The sequence below is a fragment of the Musa acuminata genome, chromosome BXJ1-7 (assembly GCF_036884655.1).
Source record: "Musa acuminata AAA Group cultivar baxijiao chromosome BXJ1-7, Cavendish_Baxijiao_AAA, whole genome shotgun sequence".
Lineage (NCBI taxonomy): Eukaryota > Viridiplantae > Streptophyta > Magnoliopsida > Zingiberales > Musaceae > Musa > Musa acuminata.
Window position 1 is genome coordinate 7,560,820 of NC_088333.1, and position 14,819 is coordinate 7,575,638.

A 14,819-nucleotide genomic window follows, 5' to 3' on the forward strand; every position below is an offset into this window, starting at 1 on the left:
GTTACATTCATCCCAACTATATATAAAAAATTCTAAAAAATCACTTTTTTCGTTCTGAAAATGAAGATACATTTTTTTTCCCAACAATATATAAAAAATTTTTAGAAAATTACTTTACTTGGTAAGAAAATAACATCCTTATATACATGTCATATACTAATTTATTTATCCATTCATGTATTCGTTTATATTTTCATTCGTCCTTGAGATGATAAATAATAAAAATATCAAAAATAAATCATATATAATATATAATATAAGAGACCATATCCGATGATGAAATCCGATGGCATCACAAAGATCATGATATACTCATATTAATACAATAAAAATAAAATAGCTAAATAAGAGACATCATCTTAATTTACTTCACAATAAATTAATCGACAATCACATTCTTATTTAACCAAACTAAATTGAAAACTACATATATCCTATTCATTAATATAATCAAATCAATCTTGATTTATAATCTTAGTCTTTGTCAAATATTTGAGTGCAACAAAATAGGTGATAAAAGACAATTTTTATGTGGACGGGTGCGTGAGCTTCCATCGTTTCCCATGTGATCGATCGAGGAGAAAAAAGAATTCGTGATCATTTATTTTGTGCCCACATGATTTGAACCAAGTTGGAAGACATGTGTTCTTAATTTTATTTTGATTCATGATCTATTATTGTACGAAAGATAGATTTGATTTGAAGTAAATAGAAAAGATCTACCTCTTTTCTTGTCTGGTAGCTGAAACGGGTCTCGTGATTCGTGCAACGCGAATCTAGAATCCCACCTGTCTCTCGCCGGCTTCTGTCCTATCTTGTCCGTTGTGGTATAAAAGGAATGGAGAAGGTGGAAACGGAACGTGGACGACGGTGGCGAAATATTAACACAAGCCGACGGGAAGGTGCCACCTCTTTGACCGCAGACGCTCCCTCGCGTCGCTTTCTGAGCCACCCGAGAAGGATACCCACCCTGTTCTCTTCTCCCGGTCTCTCTCTCGCTTGCCTTCCGCTCGAATTGAGCTCCTGAATTTGCTCGTCACTGCAGGATCCTTGCAAGAAAAAGATCCCTTCTTTGTCGATTCAGACGTGGAATCCCATAAACCTTCTAAGGAGATTCGATTATTTGTTTTCTTTTTCTTGGTACAGGAAGAGAGTAGTTGAAATTTCATTTGTTATCTTTTTGGTGCTGGGTTGGTGGTGGAAGGGAGAAGACCGGAAGAGGTCAAAATTCCACGGCCCCGCTTTTCTTGGGCTCCAAAGTCGGTGATATCATCAAGAAATAAAAAACGAGTAAAAGTTCGGATTTTTATATTTCGATCCAGTTGTTGAGGCGGCTGCTCTGTGTTGCGTTTGGTGGGAGGGAGGGAGGTGGCGAAATCTTCCGTCTTCATCTCCCTTATTAGGTGAGCCGATCTTGCAGTCCTGGGATTTAGGGCTTTCTTGAGTCTCGCCTGTGCCCGTCTCGTAGGTGTGTGGTAGGCGCTATTGTTGGAGGAGAGGCGGAATGGGGACTTATCCCAAGCTCTCAAAGAGAGCACTTGAGACGGAGACGCCCGTCATGATCCAGGTAAATTCGCTTGCCTTTCCGTCCGATTAGTGTTCCTCGTTGGAAAAGGGTTCTCATGTAACGAGACAAGAGAGATCTGTCTGTAGCGCAATTCTGGGATGTACGCAGTTTGGCCTTCATTTTTTTTCCGACTTTTAGAATGGAAAAGAATGGAATCGTCATGATGCTTTGCATTTTTTAGTCGCAAAGTGAGAATCGTTTGAATATTTTCATATATCATATACATGCTTCCAAGGTTGTAGTTCTTGTTGGGGCCAGTTGATTTCCGTGAGTTTCTTATATGGATTCTTTTGTTCCTTCAGATTCAAGAATTGATGCGTGGAGCCAAGGATGCGGTTTCACTAGCTCAGGTCTGATTATTTGAATCCCCATCGCCACTCGACACATAGCTGACTGTTTACTCGAATTCCCTTTGGCGTATATGCTGTTATGCAAATGAATAAATGTAGAACTGCCTTTTCCTGTCTTTACATCTGATGTTTATTTTCTGTAATAGATTCTGATGATTAGAGAACTAATTTATAAAAGAAATTTCCTGGACTGCACAGTTGACGCTTCAGCTGCTAAAGTATCTGTACCATGGCCTTGAGCCTCGTGTGATCTTGTCAGTTAACCATCAGAGATCAAAATCTTACAGCTACTTTTTTCCTGCTTATCGTAATCCTAACGCAGCTTATACAGATTCCTGACAATTCTGTTGAATCTCAATTCTGAATTCTTAGTTAACATCATGATCGAACAAGTAGATAATTTGACTTTTAAATGGTAACAACAAGCTTACTGCAATGGCATTTCATGTTTGGGTCAATTATTGAGGTTCTGGCATATCAAGCTTGATAAAAGCTTAAGACCCTTGGTATTTGATTTGAGTGGTTTTTCACTGAGTATAATAATGCTTCTTTCTGTTAACAATTATAATTTGTTCATCCAGTGATCTGCCATTATTTGAATATGTTGATTGATTCCCTTATCTTTTCACATAGGATAAAAGAAATCATCAGGAATTTGAAAATAATGGCATGTTAGATGAATAAATAAAGCTATAGCAAAGAGCACATGCACGCACACACACACATATCTATGTATATATATGTATATCAGCTCTCTTTAATATTTTGACTGCAGCTACTCTTCATCTCGTCCTTATGCAGGGGGTTGTTTATTGGCAGCCACCAGAACAAGCTTTAGAGAAGATCAAAGAACTTGTGTGGGACCCTTCAACTAGTCGTTATGGTGCTGATGAGGGTTTGCCAGAATTACGGCAGGCTTTGGTTGAGAAGGTATTTCCTTGTAGCTGACAATATCAGGTTTTATCAGTATTGTAGCCTGAGGATTTTATGATTGCCACAACTTCTGAATGATGATGAGAACATTGTCATGAGTCATATGGGACTTTTGCTACGGACCAATACTACTAATAGAAACTTCATCTGCTTCTGGTAATTTTGACATTGGAATGGAAAAGGCCTTTAACAATTTAGAGAATTATATATCTTGTGTGTTTGAAGAATCTTGACAACTGCAACCTAATTGTTTTTTCTCAGATAAAGATGTGTAATCATTAATGATTGCACAATTAAACTTACAGATGGCAGTAACTTTATGAGCATTAAGTCAACCATCAGTATATATATGAACATTGTATGTTCGAAGAATCTTTATGAACATTAAGTCAACCATCAGTATATATATGATAAGGTAGAAAAGGCCAATTAAACTTACAAATGGCAGTTTAGGTAATTTCTAGTGGGCACTTTGTGATTAAAATCTATGAAGAGTACATATGAAATGTGGAAAATTCTTTTGAAGGCTCCATTGTTTAAGTTAATTTTGAGCCAAGGGAGAGATGGTGAGATGCATCTATTCTGAGGGAAAATACAACTCTACATTCTAGAGAAGTGCTGTGACAGACTTGCACGCACTATTTCCTCAGAAACAATTGAAGCGAAGTGTAAAATAGGTTCCTCAGAAATACAGAAAACCGAGGAACCTATTGTCTTATGGTGAAATGACCATCTTTCTCTTTTGGTGGTAAGGATATCAAGTCATTTCAATTTTCTACTTCTCCGACTAATCTGCTTGTTCTGCAACTATACTTTCACAGTTTCATCTTCTCCATCTAAATCTGAAGCTTTCTGGGTGAGACTTGGTAACATTTGTGATTCTGGGCATCACACATCAGTCAGGACGAGTTTCTTATAGTTGATGTTTAAAAGTCCAACTGTTGAGACATGTTATAATTTGGTAGATATAGCTGTTGTTGCTTATGTTGCCCTTTCTAATTCATTTGAATAGTCATCTACTTTTCCTGTAACTATGGTTTCGTCCTTGGTTCATTGGGTTGAAGAGTAGAGTAATAATTCATAATAGAATACACAAATATGAGGTGGAATAAAGAGTTTTTTGAACAGTGACCTTCCACTAAATGGGAAACCAGAGAGGCTATTATAGAAAAAAAAATGTATTATGGACATATTACAATTATTATCAATTAGTTTTACAATTAGATTGATAACAGAAATTTCTGTTATCACCTTCAAACTCTTAAGGTCCTATGATGTGGAATCAAGAAAAAAAAAAAAGCCTATATACTCAATTTTCACTAGATAAACCAATTCACCCAGACCCTGCTTTTGCAGGAGCCTTGTGCACTGTGTGTGAATGACTCTTTTTAAAACCAATGCTGCAATCTTTTAATGTGGCACACCTGTTATTGATTACATAATTACCATTTTTGTCATTACTTCTACTTTTCTTTATAGAAAGCACAGATTTGCCAAGTATTAAGCCCTGACATGGCAATTTGAAATGTAGACCTTATCATCTCTGGTATTTCAATATTTTTTTTGCTTACACAAATTTATTTGCAGTTACGAAGGGAGAATAATCTGAATAAGTCTTCGGTTATGGTCACAGCTGGAGCAAATCAGGTGATTAGCTTTTCATTATAAGTTCTTTTTTAAAAAGTTCCTTTAATTGACTTATGTTGTTTGTTTGTACTAGAAAGAAACTATTTCACTCTGCGGGTTAATCATAGTTTCCTTTATGATATTAATGAAAATTTCTCTGTAACATTTGAAGTTCAAGCTCAAAGCTCATCTGATCATCCCCTTTTCTGATAACAGGGCTCATTGTTGAAAAAAGTCACACCTTAGTTTATAAAAGCTAGTATTAGTTTACTCTTTGTATTAGATTACTAGTGATATATGTGAGCTGAAGGATCTGATAGTGACTCTTCGTACTTGGAAAATCAGTATGTTTATAACCAGACTCTAACATTTGGTTTAGTCAGTCTTCTTTTTCTCTTACGTTAGGACAGCGAAGTGGCTGGTTAGCTTGTGCTTGCTGAGAGTATATGTCGATGATTATAAGATATCATGTCCTAATAAAATGATACTAGACAAGGGGGACAGATGTTCTGTCAGACAATATAACTCATCCTCAATGTCTATAAAAGGAAGGGGAAACATTTGTATGACAATAAAGAGGACTTTATGTAATGAGGATTATTCACTTTTCTGATGCAATTATAAAAGGTTTTCTTGTCAATGGGTAAGCTTCAGGAGTTTCTAGTAATAAGGTTTTTGTTCTACATGCAAATGTGTCTTTGAGCCTTCTATGTACTTGTGATTCTATCAACTATTACTTAAGTCCAGTTTTTACTATAGAGGAGTTTTTCGGAATAAGGGAAGATTTTTAAAATATTTTAAATTTTTTGTGGCATGGACTTGTGCGAGGAATGTCTTGAAATATGTATATAAGCCCACATTGGCTTTGTCCCAATCTTGTGCAACCTCCACATCAGGGATTGAAATACCATACCGTACCAAAGTTTCGATATTCTCTCGGTATGTTACAGTACTATATACCGAACGGTATACCGGTCGATATATATATATATATATATATATATATATATATATATATATATATATATATATATATTTTTTTTTTTTTTTTTTTTTTCCGGCGATGTCGCCTCTCTTCTCCCCAAGCGGGGCGATGTCGTAGAAAAACGAGGCGATGGCGACGTCGCCTATATATATATAATATTTTATTTATATATCTATTTATTTATATATAAAAGTTTAAAAAACATATGTGACGTCGCCTCTATATATATATATATATATATATATATATATATATAATTTTATTTATATATAAAAGTTTAAAAAAAATGTGCGACGTCGCTGCCTCTCTTCTCCCCAAGCAGGGTGACGTCACCTTTATATATATACATATATTTATTTATTTATTTATTTATAAATAAAAAAATATTGTCGGTAGAGAGCGGTCCGCGTACCAGTTTATTGTCGGACCAATATGTACCGCCCGATCATTTGAAACTGTATACCTTGCTCCACATTGTAGAGGGCTTGTGCAGCCATAGAATTACACAACATGCATAAATGGGGACTAACTGAAAAGTAATTCAGAGCTCATCTTGATTCTCAATTACCTGCATTGCTGTGTCTAGAGCACACTTGTAAAACAGCATCCAAGTGATCATTTGGAATTGTTATTGTTTTAGATAATGGGTTTTTGTAAATACTATCAACTAAATAGCTCATTCTCTTGCTAATTACAACAGGGTTTCTCCATTTGCTATATTATTATATCATCTTCATACTCTTAAACTACAAGATCCGTTTTTGTGGTAACATGTATCAATGCAACTTGGTCCACAAATCATTATATATACAGACAAGCTTCCTTAAAATATTGCCAAGTTGGGATGTCTAAATTCTGGAGTATAATGCAATGGTCACTCTCTCATTTCACATGATATACCTATTAAGTGGCCCTTTTACCATCATGTGTCATATGATAGCTGTCATTCATTGTGTGAATTGCAGTATTATCTTTTAAAATTTGAACAGGTCAGTATCTTGTAATACTTTATTCATATATAATGGAATTTGTTAAAGAAAAGCAAACATAAACCATGTATTAAAATACTGCTCATACCATTTGGTGTATACAGGTTGGTAGTTATATAAGTAGCTTGTAAGCATAACAATCATTCATGCCAACAACAAACCTTCACCAAATATATAATGTCCTACATATACAGTTTATACACTACATACTAATATGTGTCAAAAAGTATCCAACAATTGTCACTGGTTGACAAAGACAAGTAACGTATATTGAAGTGTCCATGCATCATTGTTTTGTAACATGTGTTCAGTTTGTCTTCTTTATAATTTCTGCAACTGAAATGATATCTTATCTGTTGTGTAGTCAACTAGCTTATATTGTTTGGAGATTAAAGTTGATCTGATTTCTGATATTGGACCTTTTCTTCAACATGCTGAAGGGTGTAAATTATATTTGAAATTGCAGTTGCATTTTATTTAGTTTCATAAGTTACATTAAATTGTATGTTAAATACTAACTACCATATATGCGCTTCACAGGCTTTTGTAAACATCGTCCTTACTTTGTGTGATCCTGGGGATTCTGTTGTGATGTTTGCACCATATTACTTCAATGCATACATGTCATTTCAGATGACCGGTGTTACCGACATATTAGTCGGACCAAGTGATCCGAAAACTCTTCACCCGGATGTAGGTAAGCTTCTTGCTGATCTTTTGGTTACCAATGGCTTGTGGGTTTTGCATGTTTTGATGATGATAACCTTCTTCCGTCATTTCTCTTATATATCATGGTGAATTATTAGGTACTAGTGATGGCTTTTCTTTTTTTTATATTTAAAATGCTTTTGTATTTAAATGTAAGATCTAAATCTGGTTATTAACTTATTATGTTCCTAAGAACTTCCTATTTTTTCCCTCCCCAAAATTAACTAATATGCTAGAGACCATCTTAGTATCCTCTTTCTCTATTCAAGATCTTGTCAACAAGCATTACTAAAGTAATTTTTATCTGTAATTTTTACATATTTAATTGAGGTAACTTCTCCCTTGATAGATGCAACTATGACTGAACATTTGTTGCTAAATTTAATCTAATCAAAATTGTACTGTTTTCACTATTTTTTAGAATATTGCACAGGATATTTATGTCATGCATTACCTTCCAACATTTTGGTGCTAAATCTAGTCACTACTGTTTCTCTCATTGAGTGTCCTATCTGATGTATATATTTGGCTAGTGATTTTTTTTAAAACTTGAAAGTAATTTCTGTGTTTCTAGATCACAATTTCTCAAGTTCTTGTCAGATTCTTCTGTCAGTTATACTCTTTCTTGTTTGATTTATTTTCTTTAAATATACCTTAGAAATTCTAATATTTTACCAAGAATGAACTATATAGAGGGATTTCATTATCTAAGAAAAAGTAATTTCCTTCATTCATACAAATGTATTCAGTCAAATGATGGTAGAGGTGCCTATCATTTACTTTAAAAATGTCCAACTTTAAAAAAAAAAAAAAAATTTCATCAATGCAGTTTGGTTAGAAGAGACTCTATCACAAAATCCAGTTCCCAAGCTGGTTACAGTTGTAAATCCGGGAAACCCATCAGGGGCCTTCATCCCGGAGCTTGTTCTGCAGGTACGACATGCATATGTAGCTGAATATGTATTTTCTGTATATTTTCTGCAAGATTGCTGCCAATTTGTTTTTGAAGATAATTCGTTTTAGTTTGTTTTATCCAGAAAATATCGGATCTCTGTAAAAGAGCTGGTGCATGGCTTGTTGTAGACAACACATATGAGTAAGTACCAAGGTTTTGTGTTTTCCTATCACTTTGAGACTTGAATCTTATTCATTGGGATATATATATATATATATATATATATATATATATATATATATATATATATATAGTCCAGATTGTTCAGTGGCAAAGGAATGTTAAGGAATAATTCACAAGATTTTGGTACTGTTCATTGTACTTGTATAGAGATGCAAAATGCAGCCTATATACCAGTGAATCCCATAACAGTTACACAGCAAATTGGCACAAGCCGCACAACAAAATTGTTTCATGGCAAATTGGTTTGGAGCTGTGTGCAAGCCTATATGTTATTTGATAATAATGCTTTTCTTTTTTCTTTTTCTTTTTTGTTAACATCTGAGATCCATTTCACTAATTCCCATGTGTTCCATATGGAAGAAGATTTATATCCATATAAGGGGTAATATCGCTAGGAAATCATGTCTTCTAGGATACATATGAATTAGCACCCAAATATGCTTTTATTGAACAAGCAGATGATTTCACAAAAGTGCATTAGGGTAATCTCAGAAGTTGTAGCTAACATGAAGCAAAAAAGTTTATGTATAAAAATGAATGTTTGTTGCATTTTTTTTGTTTTTTTCTTTTTAGTTTAGGGTGCAATTGTGAATGTTAAACGTTTTTCCATGTGATTGCAACAGAACCTACTCATGACTGAAGCAATCTTCTTGTTTAGAGTTCTAGACAGTTGGACTGTCGAACATGCAGCAAACGTGTGTAACTCCTTTTACAAGATAACTTTGCACACTGTGTAATTCACCAATATATAAAAATAAAACAAAATAGAAAAAGGAGAGGATTAACCATTTATGCTCAAAAGATATGGAGGAATCATAAGAATGAGCTTCATACTTTGCTTTAGTTATGTTTATATTCTCCACAGAAATGTGTTGTCACATAAAAATATCATTTTGCCATAATCCAGTGCAATCATAGTGGTCACTTTTCTTTTGGCAAAATGTCATTTTTTAGTGATGGCTACTCTGTTGTATATTGAATAATTAACAAATGTCATAATTACATTCGTAATTATAAGTAAGCATGCAGATAACATAAACCAAATGGCTAATTAGTTGCTCAAATAACTGAATCATGAGATTCATGTCTAAGATTCATAACTTTTTTTCAGCTAATAACTTCTTTTAGTATTTTAAAGAATTTTCAACTGCAGGTACTTTATGTATGATGGACTGAAGCATTTTTGTATTGAGGATAGTCACATTGTCAATTTGTTCTCCTTCTCCAAAGTCTATGGAATGATGGGATGGCGTGTTGGATACGTAAGTTGACACCTTTTGTTGCCCTTAATTTTTGTTACTTGACTTTTGTTGCAGTATTTCTTGTTAAGCATCTCCATCCTGTCATATTGTCAAATCTCCAACTTGAAGTCAAATTTTGTTTCCTTGAGACTGCATATATGTGTCAACCAAATATTGAACATCCGAGGACCATTTGAATATTGGGTCATTCAGTTGCTTTGAACTAAATATGCAGCTCTTGGTAGTTTATCAACAATTAGCTCAGTAGTGAGATATTGCCACCAAATTTGCAGGGTCTATTCATTGGCCATGTTCATCCCTTAGCATCACCCTTCAACCATAACCATTAATATGCTTATCATATCTCGAGTTTGTTTATCTTATTTCACTGTAAATCTTGTTATGCTCAAAAACTATGGAGCCATATGTATAAGCTTGTTCTGCAATTGGCTGAGAAAGCCTTGAGATAATGTCCGTCAAGTTCCAAGTTACCACTGTTTCTAAGGACCCATAAAGGTATAGAACAACACATGTCCTGCAATGAAGCCATTGATCTGATCAAGTGTCTCTTAGCAGGCATATGCTCTGTCTGATCCTGCTGCAAAGAAAACAGATAAATTTTTTTCCCTTTCAACACCATATACTTTGAGCAGCACTGCTTACTAGTTGTAATTGGAGCTGCTTTGCTGCATCCAGCAAAAGAAATTTCTGTGTTTGATGTATGCTGTCTTTTGGACTCGAATATTATATGTAGTTTGCATGACTTGCAACACTGTTGGATTTTTATCTCGTGTTTCTGAAGTTGTGGATTTAAAGAAACAGAGTTAAATCTGTGTATATACTTCCTATACTAAGTTGATGATGATGATGATGATGATGATGACGATGATATAATCTTGTTCTATTTACTTTTGATGAGTTGTTTCATAATTTATTAGTGACAAATTTATTCTAGATGCTTCATGTGCATCTCAAGTTTAGCATGGTTGTCTATTCTGCAGAACATTGTGGCTAAACCTTGCATATGATCTCACAGATAGCATACCCAGAAGCAGTCGATGGTTTTGGAGCTCAGCTTCTCAAAGTCCAGGACAACATACCCATCTGTGCTTCTATTATTGGGCAGCGTCTGGCTCTCTACTCCTTAGAGGTCGGGCCTGAATGGATTAGAGAAAGGGTACAGACCCTTGTGAAGAACAGGGAGTTGCTCGTGAAGGCTTTGGCTCCGCTTGGGGAAGATGCCGTCAAGGGTGGAGAAGCGGCCATCTATCTCTGGGCAAAGCTTCCTGACAAGTTCCCTGATGATTATGAGGTCGTCAAATGGCTAGTGAGGAAGCACCGCGTGATCGTCATTCCTGGGAGTGCCAGCGGCAGTCCAGGCTACGTACGTATATCATTTGGAGGCCTGCAAGAGGCTGACTGTGAGGCTGCTGCCAGTCGATTGAGGAAGGGTTTGGAAGAGCTGGTGAGGGATGGCATGGTTCAAGAACACAATGGGCCTGCTGCAATTGTGTATTAGATTTTTCTACAATAAGCGCCAAGATATCGATCGCCTTCAAGCAGAAAGCGATGGCACGTATTGGCGAAAACCATGCAGACAGCTTCAACTGCTCAGATTTCAAAATACAGTGATCATGTTCCATTTGCCTTGTTGAACTTCGACAAATAGCAAGACTTTGCCACAACAGTTGGCCACCGCCTTGTTATATCTTCTTTTTTTCTCATTTCAACAATGAAAATTGATGAACACCAGTGATCATTTTAGACATGTTTTGATGGTACTTACATGCTGAAACTGCTCAAGTGTACAACCCTTTGTGTTGCCTGAGAATATATGAGAAATGCCACTATCAAAATATGGATTTACGGCAAATAGCTTATATATCTGTTGTCAAGAGGGTTTGGACAGCATAACAATGCATGAAACAACACATTAGAAAGACATGCATGGAAGCCATCCTCGTTGTAGATGAGTGAAAAATCATATCACATTGTGACTATAAGCCTAACTGTCAAATCTCTCAACCTGAGACAGAGCTGTAGTCATTTACCATTGGTGTCCGCCCCATTAGTCATATCTACATATATATATATATATATACTTTAAGTTCTCATTTATCATTGGTCTCCGTCCCATTAGTAATCTTTTGTCCCACTATGACTACTTTCGTCTTCGCCTCCTATGACCACACTTTTGTCCTGCTATGACTACATTCATCTTCGCCTTCTATGATCACCCTTTTGTCCCGCTATGATTACCTTCACCTCCACCTCCTATGACCACCCCCTCTCCTTTGTCCTCGTGAAGTCCTCTAAGGTCCTCGATTGTCCCACCATTGTTGCTGTATTGGACTCCTCTGTAGCATTGCTGTCTCATCAGCTTCCTCCATCGTTTCACTACAACGACCCTTGAGACTGCATCCTCTACTTCCCCCAAAGTTAGACATACCATAATTTATTCTTAGAAAGCAATCACTAAGTCGTTGTAGTATAGTGGTGAGTATTCCCGCCTGTCACGCGGGTGACCCGGGTTCGATCCCCGGCAACGGCGATTAGTTTTAGGATCCGATTATTTTTAATCGTCTTGCGGTAATTATTCAGTTTAATCATGGATAATTAAAATTAATGATATTAGTAATCTTTGTTTATCAATCTTAGGATATTTTAATGTGTTTTCCTTTTAAGTACATTTGGTTTTGTTAAACATATCAAGTAATCATTTCTTTTCTTAACTTCTTCACGCATACATATTTGTATAGTAAAATTATTGTTGGTGAACCTTTACAGTTGAGACATCGGTTCGATCCTACCCCTATATATAATTTACAAGGAAGGTCATAAAAAATCTTCAAATCTTATTCTTCATAAAAAAAAAAAGAAATTAGAATTTTCCCTCATTTCCTATATATTTGCAGTCAAATCACATGCCTATTAAGTTAGCCCATATACTATTTTTGATCTGTGGGTACAATTATTCCTTTTTTTAGTGAATCAAAGAAAATGGAACACCCAAAGATTAAGTAAAAATATACGATTCTGTCCATAACCAAAAGATTAAATAAGAGCACCCACTCGTAGAAGTAATATTCTAATCTCTTTCCTCTCAATTTCTACTGACACTTTTACCCAAATGGCCCATTTTATCTTAAGGAACAGAAAGCTAATTTACTGTACTGCACTGCATATTTCAATTCTACTCATCTGTTTCATCTCATGCTACCCTTCTTACTCCATTCTGGGTTGGCGCAATTCGCAGACAACTATGAGGAATCACATCACTTGAGATGGTTTAGTGCAAGAAGACAAACACATCAAGCAGATGCCATCCTGTTGAAGTACCCACGCTCAAAAGATGGAAGGGTAAAACTGAGCAACAAAAAGGTCAAGAGAGCACAAATATCCAATTGATACGGATGCCTTTCTAGAATCAAGCGAAGCAAGCAACATATACACAGAACAGAGTATAAAAGAACTAAAATTCATGAAAGGCTAATGAAGAACGCCGGCAATTATTATTGCTGTTGCTGACGATGACAAATCCATACCTGATTGGCAAACTCCCAGAAGAGAACCCAGATGACAACTCTACCCCAGAGCTCTGCCATCGCATAGAAAAGGCAGAAGCTCCAACTCCTCAAGATAGCAACGGGGCCGAGGAAGCTCGGGCCGAGCGCCGCCGGAAGCTTATCCGCGAGCGCTGTGGGGTGGATGACGCTGATGAGGGGATACAAGACGAACCTGAAGGCAATGAAAGGGACGATAACCGTGTAGAAAAGAGCCTCCTTTGACAGCACGTTGGCGAGCTTGGTGTACAGCAGCATGAAGCCCACCGCCCTGGGCAGGTTCACCCACGTCTTCAGGAAGGGTATGATCTCCGCGCCGCTCCCGTTGGCCGTCACCACCAGGACGTCCTTGGTGTCGCGCAGGAACGTGTAGTTGAAGATAATGCAGAAGAACATCATCCCGAGGGGAATTATCTTCTTAAGCGTCACTAACTCGACGCCTAAGAACTTGGGCTTCTCTTTATCGTCGATAACGCCGTCTCCGCCAGCCGAGATCGCCGCGCCAGCTCTAAAAAACGGAGCTTTCCTCTGTTTTCTGCAGAGCCGTGGGTGAAGGAGCCGCCTTTCGTGCTCATCGGCGGTCCCCCAACCCGGAAACGATGGCTTCTTATTCTCAGAGCTGAAGCCGTAGAAGGAGGAGGTCGGGGGTCGAGCTCCGAGGCCAAGGGAAGGGAGACAGACGGCGGCGGATAGGCGGCTTCTGATAGCGTGGACGGGGTGGAAGAGCCGGGCTTGGGGATTAGAAAGGAGTGGACGAAGGCCCTCTGTGACGATAACCCTCTCCATATTTGCGTGAGAGGGAGGAGCTCCAATCTAAACAAAGAGAAGCGAAGAGACAACGAGAGATTGTGAAGGTTCTATCGAAGGGAAAGATGGGGGAAGACGAAGTGGATGCTTGTACAGGGAAATGATGGCGGAGACGACACATCTTTTGGGAGGTTCCTACTCTACCAAGAAGCCATCGGAACTGGAAGTATGGTGAGACTCCAGGGAATGATGTTGATGTTCCTTGTGTTGATGACATTGCAAATTGTGGAGTGCAGGACATGTATTCTTGTGCTACTTGTGAGGAGAGTGGGATTGCAGTAGGTTGATGCCACACGCGTCTGGAAGGGAGAAAGAGAGAGTACATTTGTTGTGGTGCATTTGGTACACAATGGTGGTATTGTTGAGGTAGCAGATTTGAGTGGAATCAACTGCAATCTCTGGCATAATTCATCCACAAATACAATAAACAAGTAGCAGTACATTTTGAGACCAACCTATACAGAATGATTGCATGATAAACCAAGATATAAGTTTATTTTAGTTTGTCTAAGTAGCATGTAAATGAAGTGTGTACGATGAACAGAGATCAAAATTATTAGTGCTAATGTTGTTTTCATTGTTCCATAGACTTTTCGGTGGTACATGTATCTAAGAAAATTTACTAGACGGGGAAGATTTAAGTCCAAGAAAACATTAAAGAGAAACAGATACAGAAAAGGGTCTGAATTCTCACCTGGGTTTCTTATCCTTTACAGCCACTTGCGTCAGCAGCTTAATCTGATATTTTCTCAGCTGTAAGACTTATGAACGCTTGTAGAAAAGAAGGCATTAGCTATCTCCACTTCCTTAGTAATCTCAATTCTTATGTGCAACAAGCTGTAGGACATCACCAAACTCTTAATCATCATAATTGGGTATTTTAGATTCCAAATCAGATAGTAGTCGCTACTT

At 37.0% G+C, this 14,819-nt stretch overlaps 2 protein-coding genes and 1 non-coding gene across 4 annotated transcripts; 2 read left to right on the forward strand and 1 right to left on the reverse strand.

The window, feature by feature from the left end:
• The first annotated feature begins 862 nt into the window (after positions 1-862).
• Positions 863-11,305, forward strand: LOC135678562 (aromatic aminotransferase ISS1-like). Of its 2 annotated transcripts, none has more exons than XM_065191508.1 (10): positions 863-986; positions 1,147-1,567; positions 1,870-1,917; positions 2,719-2,847; positions 4,438-4,497; positions 6,991-7,147; positions 7,988-8,091; positions 8,196-8,254; positions 9,450-9,558; positions 10,574-11,305. In XM_065191508.1, the coding sequence occupies exons 2-10, from the start codon at positions 1,505-1,507 to the stop codon at positions 11,054-11,056; spliced, it is 1,212 nt and encodes a 403-aa protein (XP_065047580.1). In that variant the 5' UTR covers positions 863-986; positions 1,147-1,504; the 3' UTR covers positions 11,057-11,305. The 2 variants fall into 2 exon arrangements, with proteins under 2 accessions (XP_065047580.1, XP_065047581.1); XM_065191509.1 differs by having other exon boundaries at positions 876-1,403; positions 1,469-1,567.
• Positions 11,306-12,016: 711 nt separating this feature from the next.
• On the forward strand, positions 12,017-12,088 carry TRNAD-GUC (transfer RNA aspartic acid (anticodon GUC)). Its single transcript has one exon. It is a non-coding gene; the product is annotated as a tRNA-Asp (tRNA).
• Positions 12,089-12,612: 524 nt separating this feature from the next.
• On the reverse strand, positions 12,613-14,284 carry LOC103991794 (plastidic ATP/ADP-transporter). Its single transcript, XM_009411338.3, has 2 exons — positions 13,083-14,284; positions 12,613-12,864 (listed from the first exon to the last, which is right to left on the reverse strand). The coding sequence occupies exons 1-2, from the start codon at positions 13,884-13,886 to the stop codon at positions 12,808-12,810; spliced, it is 861 nt and encodes a 286-aa protein (XP_009409613.2). The 5' UTR covers positions 13,887-14,284; the 3' UTR covers positions 12,613-12,807.
• Positions 14,285-14,819: the final 535 nt, after the last annotated feature.

Bases quoted from the DNA above. Each gene is read 5' to 3' on its own strand.
- LOC135678562 (XM_065191508.1), top strand. From the start codon at position 1,505: ATGGGGACTTATCCCAAGCTCTCAAAGAGAGCACTTGAGACGGAGACG. The intron at 1,568-1,869 runs GTAAATTCGCTT...TTGTTCCTTCAG, and splicing joins AGACGCCCGTCATGATCCAG to ATTCAAGAATTGATGCGTGG. The intron at 4,498-6,990 runs GTGATTAGCTTT...TGCGCTTCACAG, and splicing joins TCACAGCTGGAGCAAATCAG to GCTTTTGTAAACATCGTCCT.
- LOC103991794 (XM_009411338.3), bottom strand. From the start codon at position 13,886: ATGGAGAGGGTTATCGTCACAGAGGGCCTTCGTCCACTCCTTTCTAAT. The intron at 12,865-13,082 runs GTATGGATTTGT...GTACTTCAACAG, and splicing joins TCTGGGAGTTTGCCAATCAG to GATGGCATCTGCTTGATGTG.